The 24,677-nt window shown below is 38.3% G+C and overlaps 1 protein-coding gene across 13 annotated transcripts in view; it reads right to left on the bottom strand.

Moving 5' to 3' along the window:
* Window positions 1-24,677, bottom strand: part of cacna2d4a (calcium channel, voltage-dependent, alpha 2/delta subunit 4a) — a 93,901-nt gene that overhangs the window by 64,433 nt on the left and 4,791 nt on the right. For 4 of the 13 annotated variants that reach the window (XM_044186444.1, XM_044186439.1, XM_044186434.1 and 1 more), the window contains exons 2-29: window positions 24,354-24,554; window positions 18,145-18,226; window positions 14,849-14,965; window positions 14,635-14,694; window positions 14,360-14,522; window positions 14,109-14,240; window positions 13,608-13,668; window positions 12,320-12,470; window positions 11,220-11,294; window positions 9,850-9,939; window positions 9,650-9,763; window positions 9,450-9,528; window positions 8,258-8,391; window positions 7,199-7,216; window positions 6,471-6,548; window positions 6,304-6,384; window positions 6,043-6,117; window positions 5,780-5,866; window positions 5,557-5,628; window positions 5,250-5,311; window positions 4,837-4,904; window positions 4,699-4,744; window positions 4,465-4,562; window positions 3,957-4,050; window positions 3,675-3,767; window positions 2,626-2,753; window positions 1,148-1,237; window positions 37-105 (exon numbers count right to left, since the gene is read on the bottom strand). In XM_044186444.1, the coding sequence (XP_044042379.1) occupies window positions 37-105; window positions 1,148-1,237; window positions 2,626-2,753; window positions 3,675-3,767; window positions 3,957-4,050; window positions 4,465-4,562; window positions 4,699-4,744; window positions 4,837-4,904; window positions 5,250-5,311; window positions 5,557-5,628; window positions 5,780-5,866; window positions 6,043-6,117; window positions 6,304-6,384; window positions 6,471-6,548; window positions 7,199-7,216; window positions 8,258-8,391; window positions 9,450-9,528; window positions 9,650-9,763; window positions 9,850-9,939; window positions 11,220-11,294; window positions 12,320-12,470; window positions 13,608-13,668; window positions 14,109-14,240; window positions 14,360-14,522; window positions 14,635-14,694; window positions 14,849-14,965; window positions 18,145-18,226; window positions 24,354-24,529 (2,593 nt within the window). In that variant the 5' untranslated portion in view covers window positions 24,530-24,554. Of the gene's footprint in view, window positions 1-36; window positions 106-1,147; window positions 1,238-2,625; window positions 2,754-3,674; window positions 3,768-3,956; window positions 4,051-4,464; window positions 4,563-4,698; window positions 4,745-4,836; window positions 4,905-5,249; window positions 5,312-5,556; window positions 5,629-5,779; window positions 5,867-6,042; window positions 6,118-6,303; window positions 6,385-6,470; window positions 6,549-7,198; window positions 7,217-8,257; window positions 8,392-9,449; window positions 9,529-9,649; window positions 9,764-9,849; window positions 9,940-11,219; window positions 11,295-12,319; window positions 12,471-13,607; window positions 13,669-14,108; window positions 14,241-14,359; window positions 14,523-14,634; window positions 14,695-14,848; window positions 14,966-18,144; window positions 18,227-24,353; window positions 24,558-24,677 lie in introns of all 13 variants that reach the window. The other 9 variants (XM_044186443.1, XM_044186440.1, XM_044186442.1 and 6 more) reach the window with 7 other exon arrangements.

Genomic DNA, 24,677 nt, shown 5'->3' with positions numbered 1-24,677 from the left:
AAAGAGTGTGTAGCTGAACAGAAATTGTCATCCTACCTCCAGCGATGGCAGTTTTCTTGCTCACCGTAACAGTGACAGCAGTGGTAGCAATCACTATCCTCCCTGCTGGTAGAAAAACACACACACAATTAGCAAGAATTTACAGTGCTTTATCAATACATGCATTTAGAAACATTGGTGCATGCATGGACATCGCAAACACACAAATACTCCTTCTAAACATATACACATGCATGAGTATATGCATGCACAAGAACTGAAAAGTAAAATGTTCCCAGAAATATTTATTTTCTCACATACTGAACACATCATTTGTAAGTCTGTGAACACTTAAATGTGTTTGAAAATATGTGGGTGACAGATTGACTTGGACTCAGTAGGTAATATTGAATAAAAGTCATGCATTCATCTTCTGTCTGTCTATTCACAGTCTTCACGCCAGCTGATGCCAACTGTCACCATGCCATAGATTCCAGCCAGATTAACAGTTTAAGCGTTATGTAACACAGAGTATGAGAGTTAACAGACTAATACACTCATAACAGAAGGACTCGGTGTGTGTGTGTGTGTGTGTGTACTATGTGTTTCCATGTGCCCTATGTTAATATTTCTCTTATTCACTCCTTTAAGACAAAACCAGTCTGTGCCTCCATGACAATCATGCATTCAGAAAATTCAGCAATTTCAATGAGAATGGGATTTCTTTGTTTTTTTGCCATTGAATATTGTAACATAATGTAGTAACACAAAGACAGAAGTAATACAGCCAACAAACTCTATGAAACCAGATTTTTACTTCTTAACGGGAATTCATCAAAGACAGAAGACATACCGACTCAGCACAATGCAAATGAACCAGAAACATTACTGACTCCCTAAGAGAGGAGAGAAGGTTCCATACTTTGATTGCATGCTCGTGCAGTGAGAGAAAGAGAGAGAGAAGGAGGAGGATGAATGAGACAGAGACGGAAAAGAAGAGAAAAAGAGCAGAGCTAGAAAAGAACAAAAAAACAACAGACTGTTAAAGAGAAGGGTGAAGAAACAAAAAACAGAGACCACAGCTTTGAAATTAGGGGTGAGGAAGAACAGTACGAGGGATGAATAAAAAGAGGAGGCATGCCAAGTATATGTAAAAGTTTTCCTCTACCCTCATCCTCCTCATCCGCTTCCCTTCGTTTTCTCCCTCCCTCTGCACTCAAGGTGGCGCTATAGTCAGCCTCATAGTCCCTGAATTTATCTGAACACAACAAACTATATCTAACATCAACCTAAAACACAAAAGACAATTTTTGTACATTTGTACTTTAATGCCTAGTTTTAAAATGATGGCGGTATGATAAAATGTTTCATTATGTCAATGTAAACAAAACATGAAACATTTATCACCATCTTAAAATAGGGCTTAGAAATACAGCTTCAAACTTTCTAAAGTGTGAACATCCTATACTGTCCACTATCCTTTATATCAAGATTTTAAATAGCTGTAGATTTAGTACATACATACATACATACATACTGTACATACTTACTTTAAGTAAGTGAGGAAGTGGATATGTACACTCACCCTGTATTCTGTCATGAGGAAGGGCAGTATTATCAACCTCATACTCATTAAATATACTGTATTTCAATAAAATTACCTTAAAGCTAGGGTAGGCAACGTTGGAGAAACTAGCAAGAGACAGCTAGATTACCCCCTCCCTTCAGGCCTTCCTCCAAAGCCACTCCCCCAAAACACATTTTCATGCACAATGAGTGCACGAGCAGAGTGCACGCAGGCAGGCAGGTAGGCAGGTAGGTAGGTAGAGAGGCAGGTAGGCCAGCCACTCATTGGATGGACTTATTATTACAGGCCTGCAACAGCCACAGATACCGGATTTGTTTCTTTCTTTCTTTTCAGAGCACTTGATTTATTGATTGCTGTCGGGATGTAAAGAGAATTTCAACAAAAATGCTTCTGACATACATTATCTACCCTAGCTTTAAAGTCTGCAGTATGTAATGAAGATTAAATTCAAATTCACGTCCTTTGTTGCTGCCTTAAGCACTTTGTGGCAAACATGTTTTTTTAAAGCACTTTAAAAATAAATTTCATTGCAGTAGGGCTAAATAAGAAAATTAAATCCAGAGGCAGACAAGCGCTGGGCTCAAAATCCCATCTTTTTACTGACTTTCATCTCTCCACTAGATTTAAAGATGGAGTTAAGTGTGATGTGATGATAAACATGATGACAGTAGCTGTTAACTTTGTCACTCTGGAGCTGCTGATTATTCTTCACAACAGCAAAAATCCCAGAATATGAACTATGGTGAAGAATAGGCCTAAACAGAATATCCATCGAGACTGAACTGACACTTTATTGGCATTTTGCATTGAAAAAACATTTTTCAAACTTTCCAAATCTATATTTGATACACACTACATAAATATACAATGAAGTAAACAGAAAGGAGCAGTTGTAGCCTGCAGGCTGTAGAGAAATGAACCTGTCACTGAGAGATTTTTGGCTCAACCATGCTGAACGTGGCTGAGAAAATTGGAAATAAAAAAGCACAAAAAGTGTTTTGTGTGTCCGTGTGTGTGTGTGTGTGTGTGTGTTTGCTCAATAAAGGTATGTCCTCTACCTCTAGTCTCCTGTCTGGGCATGTAGTATAGAAACTGTCCAGCTGGGTACTCGGCTGCTCTGCGGTACCACACTGGGAAATGGTCCAATGTGAACATATTCTCCTTGTCTGTGGAGGTCAGGAAAGACCTGGGGAGAGACAAAAATAAACTTAAAGAAAAACCTACTATCTACTGCCTAAAAATTATGACAACAGCAAAGAAGGACGAATGAAAATGAGGATAGGATAAAGAGTACAACAGAAAGATGTGGGGATAGTTGAGGAAAGAAAAAAAGAGTGTGAGTAAATCATAATATGGAGAAAAAATTAAGAAAGGATGTGATTTAAACACAACAGCAAAAAAGCAGTGAGATGAAGTGGAAAATAAATAAAGGGGGAGGAGGATAAGAAGAAATTAACAAGAGTGAAGAAGTGAAAATGTTAAATTTAAGGCAGACATTGCTAAAGAAGTAGTTCATTCATCTCCAGTGATGTTTGGAAATCCTAGAGAGTAGCTGAAAGACACGGATTTACTGGTTTTGGTTATTAAAGTTTATTTCTATAAGTCGTCCAATATCAAATCTAAGCGTACAAATTCTACCAAACAGGATGATAAAATAAATGAAGCATTGTTAATGTGTTTGCAGGTGTTATATCTCAACAGCTGGATGTCTGCACGTAGACACAACCCAAATATACCATACACACTGTATGCTGTATGTTTGTTTGTATGTATGAGCAAAATTAATTGTTTTTGCATGTAATAAAGTTGCATGTCTGGAGTAATGAGACTGTCACTGGAATTTTTTTTTTTTTTTACAGAAAACTATTCACAAAATAAATGTTTGACTTGGAGACTCATTACCAGCTGCCCTTTTATTGACCATCAGAGGGCGAACTCTCACCTTACTGTAATGTCATCTTCAATTCAAATTTTTGCTATCACTCTAACATAAACAGTTTTAACACCTTATTAAACCCCCGGTTTTTAACCTTTTGATTATGCACTATGGTATGACTAATTTGATGTGATGATATTTAATATACCAAATGATGTTTTTCTTACTCACTTGGCAGTTCTTTTCTCAATACCAGTGTATCTCTGGAATCTCAGCAGACCTGAACGGGTCCCCAAGAACGCTGTTTCTACCCCCTCGTCCATACTGACAGAGAGAGAGAGAGAAAGAAAATGAGACAGAAAAAGAGGGAGTTGGAGCAGATAGAGAGGGACAAGGTAAATATTTGTAAAAATAAATATCATATAAAATAAAAATCGAGTAGTCATGTAAAAAGTCCATGTCTTAATAATTAAAAGAGCATTTATTTGGGTGTGTATGTGTGTTAATATTCACCCAGAAGTGTTGAGCATGAGGGCGGTCCAGTAGGCTTCCATAGGAGCTGTGACCACAGCATCAAATAGAGTTTGTTGCAACAACAGCACATCACCTGTAGAAAGAGAGAAACCAAAGGAAAAAAATAAATAAATCTAACACTAATGGTAATAAATGACTGAGACATAGGAGAAAAGAAAGAGGAAGACACAAAATAATTACTAAGCAATAAATGAAGCCAACTGTTTCAAAGATCACAAGACTGTAGTGTGTATCCCAATGTTGTTTGTACCTGAATCTGCAGTTTATGTGCAGACAAATAATCTCATTTTAACTTTTTATGGCACTAATATTTTGGCTACTATTTATTTATTCGATTTACAAATAAGCTAGTCTCTCAAAAGACAGAAAAAAACAAAGTTGACATAGATGCAGTGTGTGTTTAAGGATACTGCATGCGGTGTGAGTGTGATATTTTCTGGATGGATTTCTGGCATGTGGCATCTGGCAAATTAAAGTGTCCACTTACACTCCAGATCTGGTTCTTTGCCAGTGAGGTACAGCACCACAGCCTGCAGCTGGCTCAGCTTACGATGGGCCGGGTCAATGTCTGTCTCACAGTAGGTCCTACAAGCACACACACACACACACACACACACACGTACATCTACAAAAATGGTCTGTAGTCATATTTTCATGAAGAGCTACAAACACTGGTGGGATTCCCATAATGTCTGTGTTCTGCTAGTTATACAGTACTCACCATTCACTGGCTATGGTCAGGTCTGGGGCCAGTAAGTCATGGAGACCTGAAGCAAAAAAGAAAAAAATACATAAGAGAGAAAGAGTAAAAAAGGCAGACACAAATACAGAGAAACTAAGACAGAAGGGAAAGACTTACCCTCCTCAACAGAGACATTTCCGATGAAGATATACTCTCCATATCCCCTAGTCAACACTATACCCAGACTGTCAAACATAGAGAAGAGAACGCTATCTTACTTCCTATTATATTATATGTAAAGGTTTTAAAAAGGCAAATATACTGTGACAAAAACTTTTTTTATATTTTCAGAATGAGTCATGCTCATAATAACTGTTATTTCCAACAATAAGCATTTGTTGTCCTTGAGCAAATGTGTAGGCTAGACAGAATATTAGGCTAGAAGAGATATTACTTACATAGAGGTTATGTTTTTGCTATTCATTATTTCATACAGGGGAGAGGTATTGCTTTGTTGGATATGGTGGATATAATATTTTAAAACCTGATACTTTAAATAATTCTGTTAAGTTGAAAGTGATCAGAAAAACCTGAATGGTGTCTCATTGATGACAGTGTAGAAGTAATCATTCTTCAGGAACATCACTCTCCTCTGTGAGAGACAGAGAGAGGGACAGAGTTTATAAAAACAATAGTGAACACAGAGAGAAAGAAAGACAGCTTGTACTTATGAATGGACTAGTAAAACAAGGAAACAAAATTTGGATAATACAAGAAAAGACAATAAAACCCCACAAGAAGAAAGAGAGGAAAATCTGATCGCTGATATACTATTTAACACAGCTCCTCTTGCTATATTGACACACGGGCACGCTCACAAAAACCAAAAGTACTCACTCCTTTATCCACTGAAGTTCTCACGTCTAAAGACATCGTTCCAGTTTCTCCTTTAACCATGGCTGTCCTCAGCTGAAACAAAGACATCAAAAACTCAGCTCTTCACTTGTTTCATCATACCATGCTATGGATCCTGAACAACACAACTCACACTGACAAACAGAAAAGAGAAAACAGAGAATTGAAAAGGAGAGAAATGTGTGTGTGAGTGTGTGTTACTCACTTTCTCCTCAGTGTCTTCCCATTCCACCTCTGACAGATCAACACTGTTATAGTTGGGTTTTGGCTTTAGCTTCTTCCCTTCCTTATACTGTCACACACACACACATAAACATACAAACAACTAAACAGTCAAAAAGGTCTTTCACAACCTATCCCATTTTATTATCCTTGGTTAATTGCAACAAATCTGTCAAGCAGGGTTATAAAGTTTAAACAGTTTCTCAGCTGCAATAATTCACTGTAAAATACGATCTTTGTCTGTACCAGAGGTCGTAGGTCAGGATGAGATAGGATGTAGCCGTTGTTGGTGATGAGGTACGCGTAACCATGGACACCAAGCTGAAGAGACAGAAAAAGATTTGGACACACCACACTACACTATAGGGCACCAACACAGATCATTAATGTGGATAATTAACATTATGAATCTAATGTCATTGGCTTTCACAGAGAAGAATCAATACAGAGTATATTTTCAGTATTACATCCTTGTTCGAGAAACAGTATATATTGTGGATGGTTTACCTTGTATCTTGGAGCTAATCTCATCAGTTCTCTTAAGGCCACATCAGTTCCTACCACTCCGAGCAGAATCCCATGAGACAACTACAGGAAACACACAGCAGGTTCATAAATACAAAGTTTCAGGTGATGTCTGTTGAGGGTAATGGTGATTAAAATTAATAACTTACAGTCTCTTTCTTCTTGCTGAACACAGGCATGGCTACCGAGGTCATAAGGAGCAGGCTCTGGGCCTGAGTGTTGAACAGCTGTGGTACACACATACACAAAAACAGCCACAATGACTTACTCCACGTTGTTTTTGTTGACAAACTAAAGTAGTTAGCTAAGTTATGAGAAAACAAATGTAAGTCTAAATCAAGTTGGTAGAGTTAATTCCTGTTGACCAAAGGTGGAAAATGAAGTGAAATGGAGATGAATTGGAAGACTTTAAAGAGTAAAGATTTAGTAACGTTAAATCTGTCTGAACCAAAGAACATTAACTGAGCTAAGGTCTTACAAACGTTAGGACATGCAAAGAGAAGCTATGAAATGTTCACTCAACTTTAAAAAATATGCTTCTGTGAAATGAGTTAAATAAAGAGTAAAGTAGTGAAGTCAAGTAGTAGTAGTAAAGTTTCAAAAGAATAAAATAAAATTGAAAGCTAAGTACAAGGCTAGTTTACTAGAGGATGAGCTAAGATAACAGATGAAATTAGCATTTGAAGCAATGGTGGAAAGTTAGATTAACTAACGTTAGAAACTAACGTTACTTGAGACCACTAGAAACTGTTAGCTGTAAACTGTAAATAAAAGGCTAAGCAAGACGTTACAGATAATCTGTATTTTATATGGCTAACATTACTTAAAAAAGAAAGCATAGTAAGGTAAACCTAAAGCTGTAACGTTATATGATTACCTCTTGTGTGCTCGGGAACTGAAGGTGGAGATGAATGGGAGGAAAGACAACAAGCATGAAATGTGAAAACATATGCCACATATGGTACGGATGAAAAGATAATAAAATAAAGGCAGAAACAGAAACAAAAATAAGCAGGCAGAGGTGGGGTAGCAACTAGCAAATGATGCACTAGAAGAGGAAAAATTAGAATTGTTTAGAAAATGTTAGTATTTCTACTTAAGCAAAACTGGCTTGGACTGGATTTTTGCTGGTGTGTTGCTAAATAGTTGTTGGAGCATTGCTATATGGTTTGTTGCTAAAGGTGTTACGGTAATGTGATTACTTCGTTCAGTTACAAATACAATAAGGGATTAAAATTTAAAATTCAGTAATAACATTACAGTTAGTTATACTTTGATCATTTCAGGAAATGGGCGTTTTTGAAGTCTTACCATGATTCTTCCTGTCTAGCTTGTTGCAGGGGCTGGAGGTCGGGCTTGGCTACTGCCAGAAAGTGGAGGATTATGCTCTCCATTAAAGTAATGTAACTTTTTGAGTAATTAGTAATTTATTACATTGTACAAGTAACTTGCCCAATAGTGGTTGCTACATACTTTTTCAGTGTTCCTATAGTTTGCAAGGATGGTTGCTAGGTAGTTGTTAGGGTGTCTGGCATGGTGTTACAAGGTTGGTTATAGGGCGATAGAATGGTCTCAGTGGTTTTCAGATCAATGCCTAGGTGTTCTCTGCTGTTAGTAGGCCAGTGCTAGGTGGTTGCTAGGTTGTTGCTAAGGTAATGTTTGTAGCTATTGCTAGTGCAGTAGTTGGTGGTGGGTACATGGTTGCTATGGCTTTAAATGCTTTTATGAAGAGAGACAGAGAGACTGCATTTTAATGTTAATCTTTGTTGCTGTCCAGAAAAAAAAAAAACAGTAGCCTATAATGGATCACTACCAAAACAGCACAGACACCCTAAATGAGTCTGACATTTTGATTACGGATGCCAGATTATATTGATGCAAGATAATAGCATGCATTGCCCAGCAAGCACACTAATAATGAGAGAAGCAGACTGACCACACTGTCCATATAGGCCTCAGTCCAGATGATGTCATGATCGTGGTTGATGACCATTGGCCGGCTGAGAACATGGAGGTATTCCATAACGTTTTCCTGGACGTCAGCAAGTGTGGAGACGTGTGTGTAGTAACCTGCAGGACACACAAATACACACACCGTATATCACAAATTACTGTACTCAGATGGAAAAACTAGGACCCATAAATTTTAGCAAAGAAAACGTTCACCATATTATTTTTATCTTTCTGCTTCTGGCCTTTGGGTATTAAATTTAGAGCAGCAAACTAATTTATCCGACTTCAGAAAACCTTGTATTCCCAAAAAACACTAAGCTTTTTTTAATGAAAAAACAGCTTGAACCTCCCATCAGTAAAAATGTGCTTTTGACGTTCTTTAATGCTTGGCTTAGTCTAAGGTTTATGGCATTTCTACAAGTGGGAGACAATGACGTCAATGGGATACCTGCAGTGAAGCTTATCCGTGACAACAGGCTACTGAAGCGCTGCCAGGTATGAATATGTGAATGTGTGCAACCTTTTTCCCCTTTGTAACGTTTCACGAAGAGTGCTACTGTGAATATTATTAAGTATACCTGCTCACTCAACTAAAACTGAAACTGTATATAGAAGGTTTTTACAGGAGTGTAATAATAAGCTGTCTGTTTATGACAGATATTTTGTTGTTGGCAAAAGCAACTGCCAGTGTACGCAACAGAAGGGAGTGCACCTGTTACCCATTACACATTCAGACAGACACACACACACATATGCAGATATGATTTTTTTTTTTTTTTTGGCCAGGGATGTGTTTACAGTGTATCTGTTCTGATAATCAGGTATTTAGTCAGGGGTTTTTGATGTGCTCAGAGCAGTATAAAGTGATTAATTTCAGGCCTGAGCTGCTGCATGACCGCATGTAATTCACAAGAGGGCAGCACCTGATACCCAGTTCCATCCAGCAGTACCTGGGAACACCACAGATAGCCAACAAACCTCATTTCTTGCTTAGAACAACATGGCGGGGTTGCAATAGTTTTCACATCTATTACGCAATGCCTTGTTGCTGAAATTACCCAAACGTCCTATTCCACATTCTGTGGCAGAACCAGGGATTCAGACTTGCAACTTTTATGTCACAAACCAGATTCTTTGACCTTTAGGCTAATGATTCATCCCCATTTGGTTTTTACCCTTGTTGTTGCAGGCAATCCATTTAACATTGTCAGCAAATGTCATCTCTCGTCCAATCAGATAGGTGAACACTCGAACCTGGAGAGATATTAAAAAATATAGTGAGATGTGATAAACCCCACTCATTTGGTACTCCAAACAGCTTTATATAAATGGTGTGCTAGTTGTTCATGCTTGTGTGTGTATTCGTGTGTCATACCCGCCGTTCTGGCCAGTTGAACTCTTCAAAAACATCCTGGAAGTCCTCCATGGCTCCGTCTGTTATCAGCATGATGGCCTGGTTACACAGGCTGCCCTGGCCCAGCGCTGCAGCCTTAACAAACACACACAATGTACTTTCATTACTAGCAATGCTGTATATTGTAAAGACCTAACAGTTGCTGTGGTTGAGGCACAAACCTCGTTGAGGATCTTGAAAGACTCCTTCATTGCATTTTTCACTTTGCCCTCTCCTTTGACATGAAGCTCTTTAACCAAAAGCTTGAAATGCTGCAGAGAGACACACAACAAATAAACAAATAGACATTGTCACTAAGCCATGGATCTTACCCTTTTGGTAAAATGCAGGTGAAGGCAAGTCACCACGGAAAAAGAGGGAGAGAGAGTTCATGAGGGAGTGAAAGAGTGTAGAGGAGGGATTATCCCCTGCTCCCTGGCACACTGACCAATTACGGCATAGTCATTACAACACCAGGAGGTAATCAGGATTTATCAACATGCACACACAGACACCCGCACACACTATGACGAATGGCTGGTGTCCCTTTTCTTAAAACAGTGATTTGTATCTCCAGTCACCTGCACAATATTTGACAAAACCGATAAATAAAATGATTTTTAAAAACACACGTTGGTCTCTTTTACAGTTTGGGCAAACTCGTTCTGACTTACAGTGGGAGTAAACAAGATAGATATTTGTTTGGGAATGTAAGAACTCTTATATAACAGCCACAAAACTGAAGATTTTCTTCCTGTAAATGTGTGTGTATGTATGTGTTCCAACATGAGTTTATGCGTAAGTGTGTCAGCCAACATCTGTAAACCCATTCTGTTGCAGCCTGCCTCTCTAGGCATTCAAGCAATCAAATCCTTTACTGACAGGTCATGTGACCTACTTAAAATTGTCAGCGGCCAGTGACCTCACCTGATCTGCGATGATGTGAAGGGGAGTAAAAATAGGGCATACATCCAACACACAGTGCACACACACACACACACACACACACACACACACACACACACAAACAAAGACTGTGCAGACTGAGCAGGTGCTGGTATGAGGAGGAAAAAAGAAAAGAAAGCAGTGAAACAATGAGATGTTAATGGTGTCTTACATGTAAATTCACAAAAGAGAGTGAGATGTTGAGAGATAAAAAGTGCAAAGGAAGAGAGAAGAGAAGAGAAGTGTGGCTTTGTGGAGGAGATTAAAAAGAAGAGATGGAGAGTGAAGACAAAAGAGGGGGAGAAGATGCAGAGAAGTGGAAGAGACAGGAAATATCTGCATTCTTAAAACACTAGTAGAGTCAGAGCACAACAGTCAACTTTTACCACACATGAACTTGAAGGTTTCACCATTGAATCCTCTAACAAACAGGTTTAAATCCCGATAACACACATTTACTGTGATGTTTTACCTGTGATGTGATGAAAGCATAATCTTTGTCTTTAGAGGACTGGTGAGATAACAGCTACCGATTAATAGGTTAGCAGAGGTTAAGTGAATTAATTAGCTGTGAGCGTTTGTGTATGTGTGTGTGTGTGTGTGTTACCTCTCTGTTATCCAGATCAGCTTGTACCAGTATGCCCTTGAAGCAGGGCTCCACATAGCGAACATAGTCACTGTACTGGAGAGAGAAGCCAAAAATATAACCTATAATCAATGATCAGCATGACATGATTAATCAACAGGTGATGATTAAGAGTTATTGAAGTTTTACTACCCCCAAAAATGTCACAATATCCCTTAACAATATTACATTTATTTACTCCAGCCAACATCTGATTGTGTAACACAGAAACAATTTAACAGGTAATAATGTGAATATAGGAAAGTTCAAATATTTTAATGATGTTGTACTAATTTGAAATGTGTATTACATGTCCCTTTTACTTTCTACAGTTCTACTGTTTGCTGTTTTTCAGATGTTAAAGGTGGAAATTTGGATGTGGTGTTTATATTCCTGGAAGCTATTTGTGTGTATGTCAACATGTTATTTTTTGTTATTTTGTTTTCATATTTTATAGTGGGTAGTTTACTATATATATAAGGTCAAAGTCAGATTACATTATGTTATTCCTTACAAGAAAGCAGGATTTAAACCCTTTTTCCGTCTGAGGATATCTAATTTTTAAATAAAACTCTAGCACTGATTTTCATTTTGCTGCATGGTCACTCCATTGAAAGGAGTGTAGCTTTAAATTCTGTGTAAAAACAGCTTAAGGGCAGCGGATTTGCAGCAGACGTATGATTACACACACAGTAATACCAGGATAAACCATGCTTATTACACCGATTTGTAGTTGTAGGGCTACACACCGCCAAAATCCTGAAAAACTGAAAAACAAAATGAATTTTGAAGCTTTGATGTTACTGAAAATGAATGCCTGGTGTGAATGTTTGATGTGTGTATTTGTGCCTATTTGCATCTGTGTGTCTATTTCCATGTATTTACCCCAGTCTCTATACTGTACCTGTGAATTTGCTTTTCTGTGTATATGTGTGTCACAAAGTTAATCTCAAAGTCATGCTCATTAAGACTTAGCCTCTGGTAAGTCTTAGTCTGCTCATGTGTGTGTATCTGTCTGTTTTGTGTAAGTGAGTGTGTGTGTGTGTGTTTGTGTGTGTGTGTGTGTGTTTGTATATACTGACAGCTATGATGTTAACAAAATCATTTTCTCCCAGTGTGTCCAGGATTGTATTGATGGTGTGTTTGGCTATGGTCAGTCTGAGTCCCTTCATACTGCCACTGACATCCACCACGATCACCACATCTTTTGGTGACGTGGCTGCCTGGATATACCTAGAAAGAGACAGAGAGTTGAGGTAGGAAGCAGTAAAGACTTTATTATAATGTCAACCAAATACCACTCAGGCATGAACAGACTAGACTGTACGTTCTTTACCAGTAGTCTGGCAGACAAACAGAACCGGCAGAGTTCAAGCCTTATCCTTTTATTTGTTCCTCTGTTCTTCCGTCCATGCTTCTCTTGATCTCCTTATTATCATCCTCTGATTTTCCAAGCTCATTAACATCAATGAGATTTCCCCTAGAGCAGCTGTGATTGGCAATTCCAGATCCAAACTGTCTTGCTCCTTCCTTTATTTCCACCTTCCAGGATACAGTATGTTCTGTCTGAGGACCATACAGAGTTCCTGGAACTTGATTTACTGGAAGTGATTACAACAGTAATCCAGCTCTTATTCTGCAAGACATTTTGACTTGTCACAGTAGGAAAAGCACAGGTGTAAGCAATAAAATGAATGATGCTTTAGCTGCTTCAGTTTCTGGGTCCTGATATTGTGCATGCTGGCTCACTGTCACACTGTCATGGTTTACTGGGAAACTTGAATAGAACAGAGCCATCGTTAATGTTATTGGTAACACCTGTGCTTTTGCTACCTTTCCTACAACATTACTGTGTACTGTACACAGTTGTCTTTGACACAGGCTGCATCCATAATTGGGGCACTTTAAGGTAATAGGAGTTAGAGAACTACTTTCAATGTTGATGAAAAGAGCTGATTTGTTCGGCCACAGCTCATGAGAGTCCTAACACACTCATCTGTTTTTCTATATTTCCAACTGTGCTGCAACAGAGTTGCCTGCCTCTGGCCAGATCAAATGCTGTGTGCCTCTGTCAAACCTTGGTTCTGTCTCTCTCTCTCACACTGAAAAAACTACATGTGATGGTCAGCCATAGACACTGATTGTCTAATGGCACTCAATGACTGCTGACTTGGAGTGTAAGGGCCCATAACTGGTGTTTGGGGCTTCAGGTTGAGCTGTGTTGTCATGGTTCTTCTGCCACCCATCAGTGCAGAAGGAAGGCATCCTGAGCAGCTCTATCTTGCACTTACAAACTACACAAAGAGCTACAACCGTTCAAAAGGCATCAATAAGGAAGTAGAACTAATGGTGACATGAATATAGTCATACCAGTTTCTGTTTCTGCAATCAAAGGTGACCACACCATTTTCATCTGGAATCCACTGGATCCCTGGAGAGAGAGAGAAAGAGAGAGATTGATTTAGCAAAAGCTGACGCTCAGATGGAAAACTGCTGCTTGGCTGATTGGTTGGATGTATGGATGGATGAACAAATGGAGGCATGGATGGCTAGTGACAGATTGTCAAATTAGGAAGAGATGGGTGAGGAAGCAGATGAGCAAAACAAGCTGTGTCACAAATCCTCCGCTAATTACTCCTCTCTCACACACACATACACACCCACACAGGAGAGAATTCACCAGCAGCCATATTGTAGCTGAGACTGACTCATCACAGTTTCCTGCATTGTCAGTTGCGGTGTAAGTATACTGTTTGGCTTGCATAGCTGGATGTTTATCTACAGCTCTGCTCATGTCGTCTTAACACTGTGCCAACACAGGCGAATACTGAGATTTTGTCCTAAACGTAGGAGACTCTGATGTGTACGCACCTGGGTACAGCCTGAAGAAGCCTGTAGCGCTACCAAAGTACTGCCAGGTGAGAGTTGGATCTTTCTGGAAGTTATCAACGAACACGTCATTCAGAGCTTCGGACATATAGGCTCCATTCAAAATATCTGGATCTACAGAAAGAGAGAGAAAGAATGAAATTGATATTCTACTGGCAATCAGATGTGTTATATAAGCATGTGCAAGGAAATACAGGCTGCATGTGTGTGTGTGTGTGTTCATGCTTCTGTACCTCTGTTGTAGACATTAGTAGGGACTTGTATGTTACTCTGTTGTGTGTTGACTGGCATTTTATTGAAGTGCTCATTTGTTTCCAGTGAGAATTCTCCCCCCAGAGGCACCGGATTCCCATCCTCATCCACCGTGTTGATCAGCATGGAATTATAGTAGTCAAACTATGGTGGTATAAATCAGTGGTTACATACTCTGCATATATTGTATGAGCTCAAAAGTCACAAACTGTGCACAGAGGTGAATGTTCTCATATTGAAGCATATTGTCACATACCTTCAGTGTTTCATTGTACTCGTGATAAAGGTCAGCATCCTCTGCTGCTTCTGCCAACCTCTGAGATAAAATACAGCAGGTTAAGGATACACTCTGCCAATAAATCTGCAACAATTTTCAATCTTTGTTTAAACAAGGGCATGTCTGCAGAAGAGCTCATGTCCAATTGGTCACCGTTAAATGTGTTTGCTTTTACAGAATGTATCAATATTACCTTCACAGATTTCATCTTCCTCCCAAGCATTTCCTCCATCTCCTCAGCAAACTTTTTTACTAGCTCCTCTCCGTCCATCTCCTCTATCTTCACCACACCCTCAATATCCTTGTATTTCTTCAAAACAGACACAGTTGGCTCATTAGAAACAAGTTTTTTTTTTTAAGTAAGTACTGATCAGCATGTAAATCAATAAAACAAAAGACACAGAGAGTAAGGATTAATAGATATCGCCTCTGACTACAATCTGATGCCACTGTAGTTTTACATTTAGAAGTTACGTACAATATCTTGCTCAAATACACAATAGAAAATAAAAAACACAGAGACACACACATAACCATGGAAGAGAGATTCTGGCATTATACAATTACACACACACACACACATACACACACACATTTACAGTTTGCAGTGCAGATGGGGGTCAAGCCCTGACTTCATCCCCTCCCCAGACTCTCTAATCTGCAATATTACAGAGTGATGTCACAAGAAAACCCTCTACTGCACACAGCACCTCCTGACTGACATCTGTGTATGGTTTAATAACTGTATTGTGTTTTAAGATGGTTTCATGAAACCTATAGGTTTATAATTCACATATAATTCACTTCATTAAAGTTGACATTGAAGGCAGCAAAGATCCTAATATTGACAACGGTTTTGTCAAAATGATGAATCAATATTTAAATAAATGAATAAAACTAAATTTAAAAAGTCTTATTTTCACATTGATGCAAATACATTGTACAATAATACTACATGGTAACAATGACCTATTAACTCTTTTAATGAGCTTTAAAAGATCATTCGAAAATACAATTTTTTCTTAATCTTTTGTTTCTCCAGTCAAATAACCAAAACTTCAACATATTTCTCCGTGGCCATTATGCTGGTGTAGGATCACTTTCAGTAAAATCACTTTGGTCAGTGCAAAATCACCAAAGAACTTGGAAAGAAATTGATCCTCAACACAATGTGTTTGTTTCTAATTCAAACTGAACAGACCAAGTCTCAAGGAAATGGAAACCCATTTAGTTTTCAGAATTAGGTGTTTATACACAGAGAATACTTCATCAATCTCATTGAACTAAATGTATTTTTCTGGCTGCTATTGGCTAGTGGGTTTGTTCACCATTCTATTAAATTAAAGCAGCCACATCAATGTAATCTAAGGGATCCTGTGCTGTTGTTGCCTGGGGACTTAAAGGTTAATTTCCTGCACTGATGATAAAAGCATTAGTTTTGTTGACAGATTTCTAGTAAATGTTTGTTTTGGTGATGGACTCATTTTCTATTACCTTCAGTAAGATAATTACCCTCCCTTAACACTGTGATATAGGTTATCAAAATTTGTTGAGAAAATAGACTTGTTAATCCCCAGTTCCCAGAGTCCCAAACAAGTGGGGAAAGGCCCTTTAGCATGTCAGTTACATATTGTGTTAGCCTGACAACTTAGAAAATTGTGGGAAAAAAACTAAATGCCCAGTTTGTCGTTCAAACTAAGATGTAATACATTTTCCCTCTTACAGATGATCTTTTCAATTTCCTTTACAGGGGAGAGAAAGCCTGAATTAGACAGATAAGAGAGACAGACATATAAAATGAAAAAAAGTGATGATAAAGAGCCTACTGCAAATAACCATAAAAACCCCTTTCCAACAAAAGTAAAGCGACAACATTTGTTTTAATTATCAAGCACTCCTATCCTATCCTATTCAGTTTACTCAGGCAAGAAGACAGAGTCAGTAAATGTTCCACAGATAACGAGAAAGCCATCGATTAGACAGAGGTGAGTGATTAATGGCTTCTTGTTGCTGAGATTAAACTACGGCACTGGGTGCTTTTTGAAATAAAAAGATTAAGTATGCAACTAGGAGAAATTACTGATACTGTTACCACAGCAACTGGTTCTACTGCTACTACTATGACAACTGCAATTCCTACTACAATACTGTCACTTTTACTGCAACTGTTTTTGGGCTGCTTGATCAAGTTAGTCAGTTTTTTACATCCTGCGTGGTGCTCACTCTCGAAAATAGTTTTCTTCCAACTAAACATTGAGGTTATCTGAGGTTAATCCATTCTACAATACAGGCACAAACAACAAACACACAGTGCTCTGTTTGTTTTGGAAGAAATCTGTGGAAGTTAGTTATTTGTGCAGCTACATTGGTGGATGTTTCGTGCTGTACATCAGAAAATTGCGTGGTAAAACAAAAATAAAGATATATATAAATATATGTATGCACTGTAGAGGGAGATGGTCAGTAGTTGCATGTCTCTGTGAACACACCGCGTGTGTGTGTTTGTGTGTGTGTGGCAGATGGTGCATGGGCCTGCTAGCCATTCTACAGGGTGGCATGCAGAGGAAGACCGCACATCCTAATTACTAAACGACACACACACACACACACACACACACACACACACACACACACACACACACACACACAACAAAACACAGACACAAATATAAACTCTTCTTGAGTCACACAAAAATGAACACAATTCAGTCACATTCAACTCAGTTCAATGGGCTACAGTATATCAGCAGGACATTTTACTGTATGTATTCGTAAAGCACAATAACAGTTTTAAAAGTCATGTTGTAGAATTAAACAAGCAAACAAATAATGTGTGTATGTGTATTAGTGTATTTATGTGCTTTTGAATAAAGTGTGTCATCACATTGGTCTCTGGGCCATGTGCAGATGTTGTACAGCAACTGTATGCCAGTCAGTCTTGTTCCTATTGACCGATGAAGCAGAGGGGAGGGGGAGACCCCGCCCGTTTCAGTCTGATGTGATGATGTCATGTGTTCTATATCCAACTAACTGTATTACTGTAAAGTGCATTGCAGAGACATACTCTGCAAAATGACTGTGATCAGCCATCATTGTGAGGTCCAACTGTATTCTGTAACTTTAGATAGCTGCTAATATATTGAGACTGGGATGTATACATTCTCTGTTATGGCCATATATTGTATGCTAGGGATGATCAATCAAAGGGATTAAATCCCTACCACAACCATCCCCCCCGTCACTGATTTGTCTGAAATGGGAAATTACTGAAACACAATATGATGTAACTTAATTCATCTAAAAACACATGAAATTGAGATGCCTTGGAAAATATTAGAATTTTGTGTATATATGTACAGTATGTGTGTCTGCAGCTGTTTTTGGCATGTGCATATGTGTATTCATGTGTCTGTCTAACAGCATGTGTGTGTATTTCTGTGTGTCTGTATTTGTTAATGTGTCCGTATGCATTTGTGTGTGATCTCTTACCTTCTGTAGCAGTTTGGCTCCAGAGTATCTGGCGGACAGGGCAGCTATCTCTTTGCCAAAGGATACAGCCCACTGCTGCACCCTGGACATGGAGAAATAACAATCAGTGACAGATAATCAAAGCTGTTATCAATATTCATAAAAACAATGCAAAAAATTAAAAACAAGCACTTTTAGTGGATGTACTTTTGACGGGTGCAATTGCCCTCAAGGATTACGTTGCAGCAATTGCTGCCTGTTTCTCTGCTGGAGGCGATCTACTGGACCAATTCAAAAACTTTTTGTAGCTATTAGTCATTTAGACCCCAAAATATGTAAAAATAGGGCCAGGTTTAAAAATACCGGAATTATCCTTTAAGATAAGGTACTACTAAGAAGCCACCCTTTAAAAGGGTTTATAAATTTGGACTAATGGCTTAATTAATGGTTAATAAATAATTTAATAAAGCTTTATGCATCAATTACAAGCCATTTCTTAAGATGTCTGTCCCTCTCATATTTGTCAGGTTTCTATTTGGTAGTAATGCAATCACAAATGCTGATAATTAATTTATAAATGCAACCCTTTTCCAGAAGGTATGGGATCACACATTCTGGAATCAGTGAAAGGGATTTGTAAAGTGTTACTAAATTATTTGTTAACCATTAATAAAGCTATTAGTTACAACTTATAAACCCTTTATAAAGGGTTGCTTATTAGAAAGAGGTATCAGTTAAATTACTGACATTTGGCCAAATAAATTTCATTCATTATAGAATAGCTATGTCGCCTTTCTGTTTGACACAATTTAACGTGCTAATTCAGATAATAGTTAAAATGCATTGTAATAAACTGAATAAATGCACTCTGAGGTAAATTTCACAATTCACTCCATTAATAATAATTCATTGTGTTTTAGATCTGAAACAACTGTGGAACAAGTCATATTTGATCTTTTTTCAAGTTGCAAAGTAAAGTACCTGACTTCCCTCAAGTGGAACACAGCTAATTTGAGAAAAAGAAAAGGCCTGTTTCTAAAGCATCCTCCATCCAAATGATTTCACTTGTATCTTGCCTGAAAAACAAGGGCTAATAAGACCATCTGTATTGAAGGTTACCAAGAAAGTACGCAGCCAATCATGTTAAGAGGTTGCCCTGCATTCACCAATAACAGATTAAAACAGATTACTGTTAAGGTGACAGTAAAAGCTGACAGTCTGCCAGTTCAAGGGGTTACTCTGCTCAATAACATGCAGCAATTCTACAAATCCTCCATGTGAATGCAGCTGAGGTAATAGAGGTTAGAGAGTAGACAGGATGTGACAGATGGCTCAACCTATGGGGAGTCAGCCAGCTCCCTGCTAGTTAGCAGGCATGGTTGTCACTAGCCTGCTAGCCTTGGTACTGAAAAGGGGCTGATCATTTTTTGCCTTGTTGATATGTTGATTCTGAAATATGAGTGTGAGTTAATTCTAAAATGTGAGGATTGATAATTTAGAGATGCTAGTAAACAGATTGTTGTACTGCAAATATTCTTCTGTTGTTCGGGCTCTCTTGACTGTTGCCTTGAAATGAGTCAGATCACTGTATCGGTGTTAAGGTAGTATCAAGAAAATGTTTTGACAGATAAATGAGAAATTGATTCATTTAGATGATTAAATAACTTGTTGAAACATTTGTTGCACACTCCCTGTAGTGCATCTAAGACTGTATTCTGTCAAAGAGCAATGGGCTAGCCAAGCAAGGTCAGATTAAGACAGAGATTTAGGCAGGCCAAACTTGGGTCAAATGTGGACCAAATACAACACAGTACGTAACTCTCCATGGTACCCTAAAAGGGCAAAAGGCAGCAACTGCTAACTGTGAAACTGAGAAAACATGTTTCCTTTTACTGACCAAGAAAGTAAATTTTTGTTTGCCTAATTGAAAAATTACAAAATCTCATTTTCGACTGAGAGAGAATCGCAGCCTTTTATGGGGGTGTCTGGTGTGTTACACAGTCAGAAAAAGTCGCTCACTCCAGTTGTTGCTTTAAAAATGTGTCACTGCTGTTGATGTCTTATTGCCAGTTATCTGTTTTCCTTGTGGCAACAGAGCAATGTTCGCTCAGAGGCTAAAGATTTGACCTTCTTGGCCTGAAATGTTCCGGTCATGGCCCGCTAACTTCCAGAGCCAGAGGGGCCCTGCTGCCAAATCTTCTCCAGGCAGAGTGAAGCACTTTGGGCTCAGTGACCTGTGTTGGCCTGCTGAACTCTGCTGTCCCTGGAGCTTTAATCTCCCTCCATCACACCAGCGTGCCTAGTGACAGCACACACTCTCTGATCTGCATAGCTTCAAAACTCACACATACATAAAATATATCCTGAAACTGCATAATCAACCATTCCGTTTATGGTTTTTGTTGATAAATCTATTCAAATTAGATTGACCTCACTATTACAGTATGTATGGCCACTGACACACACATACAAACACAAATATTAACAGCATCCAGTCAGTGCGAGTATACTAACAAAATGCTGTGTATTTGTCTGTGTTTCTCCCAACCCCTTTCACTTTAACACACACAGTTATTGGGCTATTGTGGACTGACAGCACTGTATCGATCTGTTGGTGTTTTTAGTCAGCAGGAGGTTTGAAAACTGTTCAGGGGAAAGAGCTTCGTCTGGCTTCTGGAGAACAAACAAACGCAGCGTTTCATTCCCAAAAGAAAAACTGACCACTTATCTTTCAAAGTGACCGTTCGTGTGAAAATAAAAACATTAGGTATTATGAATTATTGTAAGTCCCTTGTGTACAAGCCATCTTTGTATTTGGGAAACTTGAGTGATTCATTTCTGATTAGCACTGTTTTTCCAGCACTAGTTTCTGAATTATTTTCACAGTAAAAGGCAATCACAAGCCCTGATGTACAGACAACTTTGTATTTCACTCAGAAAAGAGTAATATCGGCTATTATATGGACCTATACATTGGATAATGAGACTGTGACCTCGACACACTATTGGAGCTTACTAAAACTTAATGGATTCATTCATTTCAGTCCATTATATGCCGATTGAGTAAGAGTAGGTTACTAATGTCTAGACTGAGGGGAACTCTGTTTATTGGGTATAGTTCCGAATCTAGGGATGGGCACTCTTTGGAAGTGAGGACTTCCTGTCCACCCACCAACAAGGACTTTGGGGGGGAAAGTGTGGAAATTCCATTTAGTTCATATTGCTCTCTAATAGGTTCACGGTTGTTTATTTTTAAACTGCTTGGGAAAACATTTACATTTATGTGAATGGTCTAAATACACCAAGGAATCATAATCCTACAAGAGACCCACTTATCTCAAGTAGAACATGAAGAATTTAAAAGATATGGTTTTAGGAATTCATATTACAGTTCATATAAACAAGGACATGGAAGAGGGGTTATAATATTAATTTCAGATTTCACTAAATTTGTTTACGAAATCGAAATTAAGAACAAAGAAGGAAGATAAGTATTAGTGGAAGGGGGGGGGGGGCTTCAACATAGTCATGAACCATAGTCTAGATACAAGTCTTATAAGAAACATAAACAGCAAAGTTTGTAAAGCTATCATTAAAAGAGACAGCGATATAGACATATGGAGGAGTCTTAACCCTCTCACTCATTACTCAGCAACTTCTCATGTTCACTCAAGAAAAGAGAATTTTTTATGAATATGGGTGATAGATATTGGTAGATGTATCAGATCACAACGCCTTGCATTTAAAAATACATCTGAATGTCAGAAAAAGACAATCTGGAGGCTAATTGTGGGAATATTAAACAAGAAAGGATTGGTAGAAGACATGAAAAAGGAAATCAGATATTATTTAGATGAAAATAACAATGGGAAGTTGACCAAACCATCATTTTGGATGCCTTGAAGGCAGTCATTTGAGGAAAGCTAATAGCTAAAACTACATTATTACCATTAAGTTAAAATAGAGGCATACAAGAACTATTCTGAAAGACTGAGAGAATTAGAGCAGCAGTACAAGAAAACAAACGACCAAGAAGTGCAAATAACAAATTAAGGATACCAAAACAATGATAAATGACATATTATCACAAATGTCTGAAAAATGGAATACATTTTTTATTATGAGAGGGGCCCCAGAGCTACAAAACATCTAGCAAAATGTATACGAAAACAGCAAGCATTAAATACCGTACATAAAATTAGAGATCCACACGCCAATAAGATAACATACAAACCAGAAGACATATAAAGAGTATTTCAGAGATTCTATGAAAAGTTATATACACAACCCCCTGCCGCAGATGAGGAACAAATAGTTAAATGGCTACAGTGCAGAATGGTACAAGATGTTTAAGGAGGAGCTGGTACCATTACTCAAGACATGTTTTAATTGGACTCTGCCATCAGCAGAAACAATAATCTCAGATAAGGATAGTTGTGCGAGTTACAGACCAATTTCAACACTACTACACAGATTACAAATTGTATACGTCAATTATCTCAAAAAGATTAAATACCTTTACAGCAGCACTAATAGATGAAGAGACCAAACAGGGTTCATAAGAGGTCGCCAAACAATATCAACAGAACTCTTCATATAATAGAACAAGCACTATAGGAAAGACAAAGTACTGTTTTTGTGAGTACTGATGCTGAGAAAGTGCTTAATTGTGTAAACTGGAAAATTTCATGGTAAGTATTAGAACGATTTAGATTCAACAATAAATCAATAAAACTGATAAAAACACTGTATCAAGAGCCCTCTGCTAGAATGGAAAAATAAATGGAAATTTGACTGATATAATTTGGTTTCAGAGATCGACCAGACAAGGATGCTGCTTATCACCAGCTCTCTGTGCTATTTATATTGTGTCACAATAAAAGGATATAAGGGCCCTATGAGTTGTTTGGTACTTTATCTCTGTAAGCTTGTGGTGGTGCTAGAGGAAAAGTCAGAGGATCACCAAAATCAGTAGACTTATATCTGTACAAAATCTCATGGCAATCCATTCAACAGTTGTTGAGATATTTCAGTCAGGACCAAAGTGGTGGACCGACCAACTGAGCAACATTGCCATCCCTAGAATCATGCCGCTAACATGGCTAAAAATTGACATATATAATATCAGTGGACTGAAAAGATGGTTTCAGTCAAGTATAAGTGTGTATTACTGAATTGAAACATCCTAATTTAACTATGGCAAAATGCCCATTAGTCTAAAATTGGAAAATTGGTAGAGCTAAGCAAAGCAGAAATAATAAACAGGAAACATAATCTATACCATATTTTTCACAACTATTTTTTTACATTATTGTTTTTTTTAATTAATATCTGTGCATTTATTATTGTATTTCTATAGTAAGAATGTTTGCGAAAATGGTACGTAAACTTCAATTCATTTGGCTGTACCTGTAGAGAGGCTGTAGGATAGTTTGGCAGTCAGCTAAGCCCCACAGGTGCCCATATGGCCCATATGTATCTGCGTGGAGTACTCAGCCAAAATAGAAAGAACACTATTGACTCATCCATCTGACGTGTGGCTTCGAGAAGGATAACGCTGCATGTAGACTTACCAGGGTGTCTACAGGGAAATTACCTGGTACAGTCGTTGATGTAATGTCTTAATAAAGCACTAGGTATGTGTTACTAACTAGTATTTACCGCTAAATGGCAGCACATTGTGTCTCGTTGTAAGTGAGGATGCAATCATAGTAGACTGGTGAATAAAATAATGCAGTCAGGTGAATGCAAGTAAAGGCTTTGCAGATTTTCATGTATTTCACCTAAAAAATACAGTGTATCGTAGTGATGAAAGGGCAGGGGCAAATAAAGTGAAGGAAAAGATTTTTCCTTGATAAAACTTTTGTGAAAAGGGTGGACAAGTCAGTTCAGTCAAGTTAAGATCCTTAGAATTAATGTTGTGAGATCAAGTCTTTGAATGAATTTGAATTAAGTTTTATGGAGTGAAAAATGTATGTGTGATTTTTTTTATTTTAATTAAATTTACATGTGCAAATTTGTCTCTCAAAACCTGCATGATCTGCACTTTTTCCTTTGTCAGTCTCATGCTGTGGATACAACCAAAAAAGTGTATTTTCATTATTTTCAGTGTATACATAGCTTTTACACTGACATCAGAGCTTGAGCTGACTGAAATGGTTCATCCTGATGGTTCAGTCCCGGGGGGGTAAAAAGTCAGTGTCAGGGTTTTCTAGTGCAACTGTACTCACGTTTCTGGTGAGATCTTCATCTGGCCGTCGACCATCAGGCACAGCGAGCTGGAGAGGATAATCCACAGCAGCGTCATCAGCCTCCCTCTGTGCGGCCCACTTCTGTCTGATTTACTGGCATTCCCAGCGTTTCCCCAGCTCCAGCAGTTCATCCCTGCAGCTGCTGCGATCTGCATCAGTCCACCAGTTGTTTTACGCTGGCTCCAAGAGAAAAGGAATTAGGACACCGCAAAGTGAGATTAGAAATGCTCAGGTCACAATGCAAACACAGAATGAGGGAAGCGTTAAAGGTGCAATGAAGTAGCTGGTGATTGTCATCGTAGT

The sequence above is a fragment of the Siniperca chuatsi genome, linkage group LG23, assembly GCF_020085105.1.
Source record: "Siniperca chuatsi isolate FFG_IHB_CAS linkage group LG23, ASM2008510v1, whole genome shotgun sequence".
NCBI classification, from domain to species: Eukaryota; Metazoa; Chordata; class Actinopteri; order Centrarchiformes; family Sinipercidae; genus Siniperca; species Siniperca chuatsi.
The sequence above is the reverse complement of the archived record's forward strand: the minus strand, read 5'-3'. Positions and strand labels throughout refer to the sequence as shown.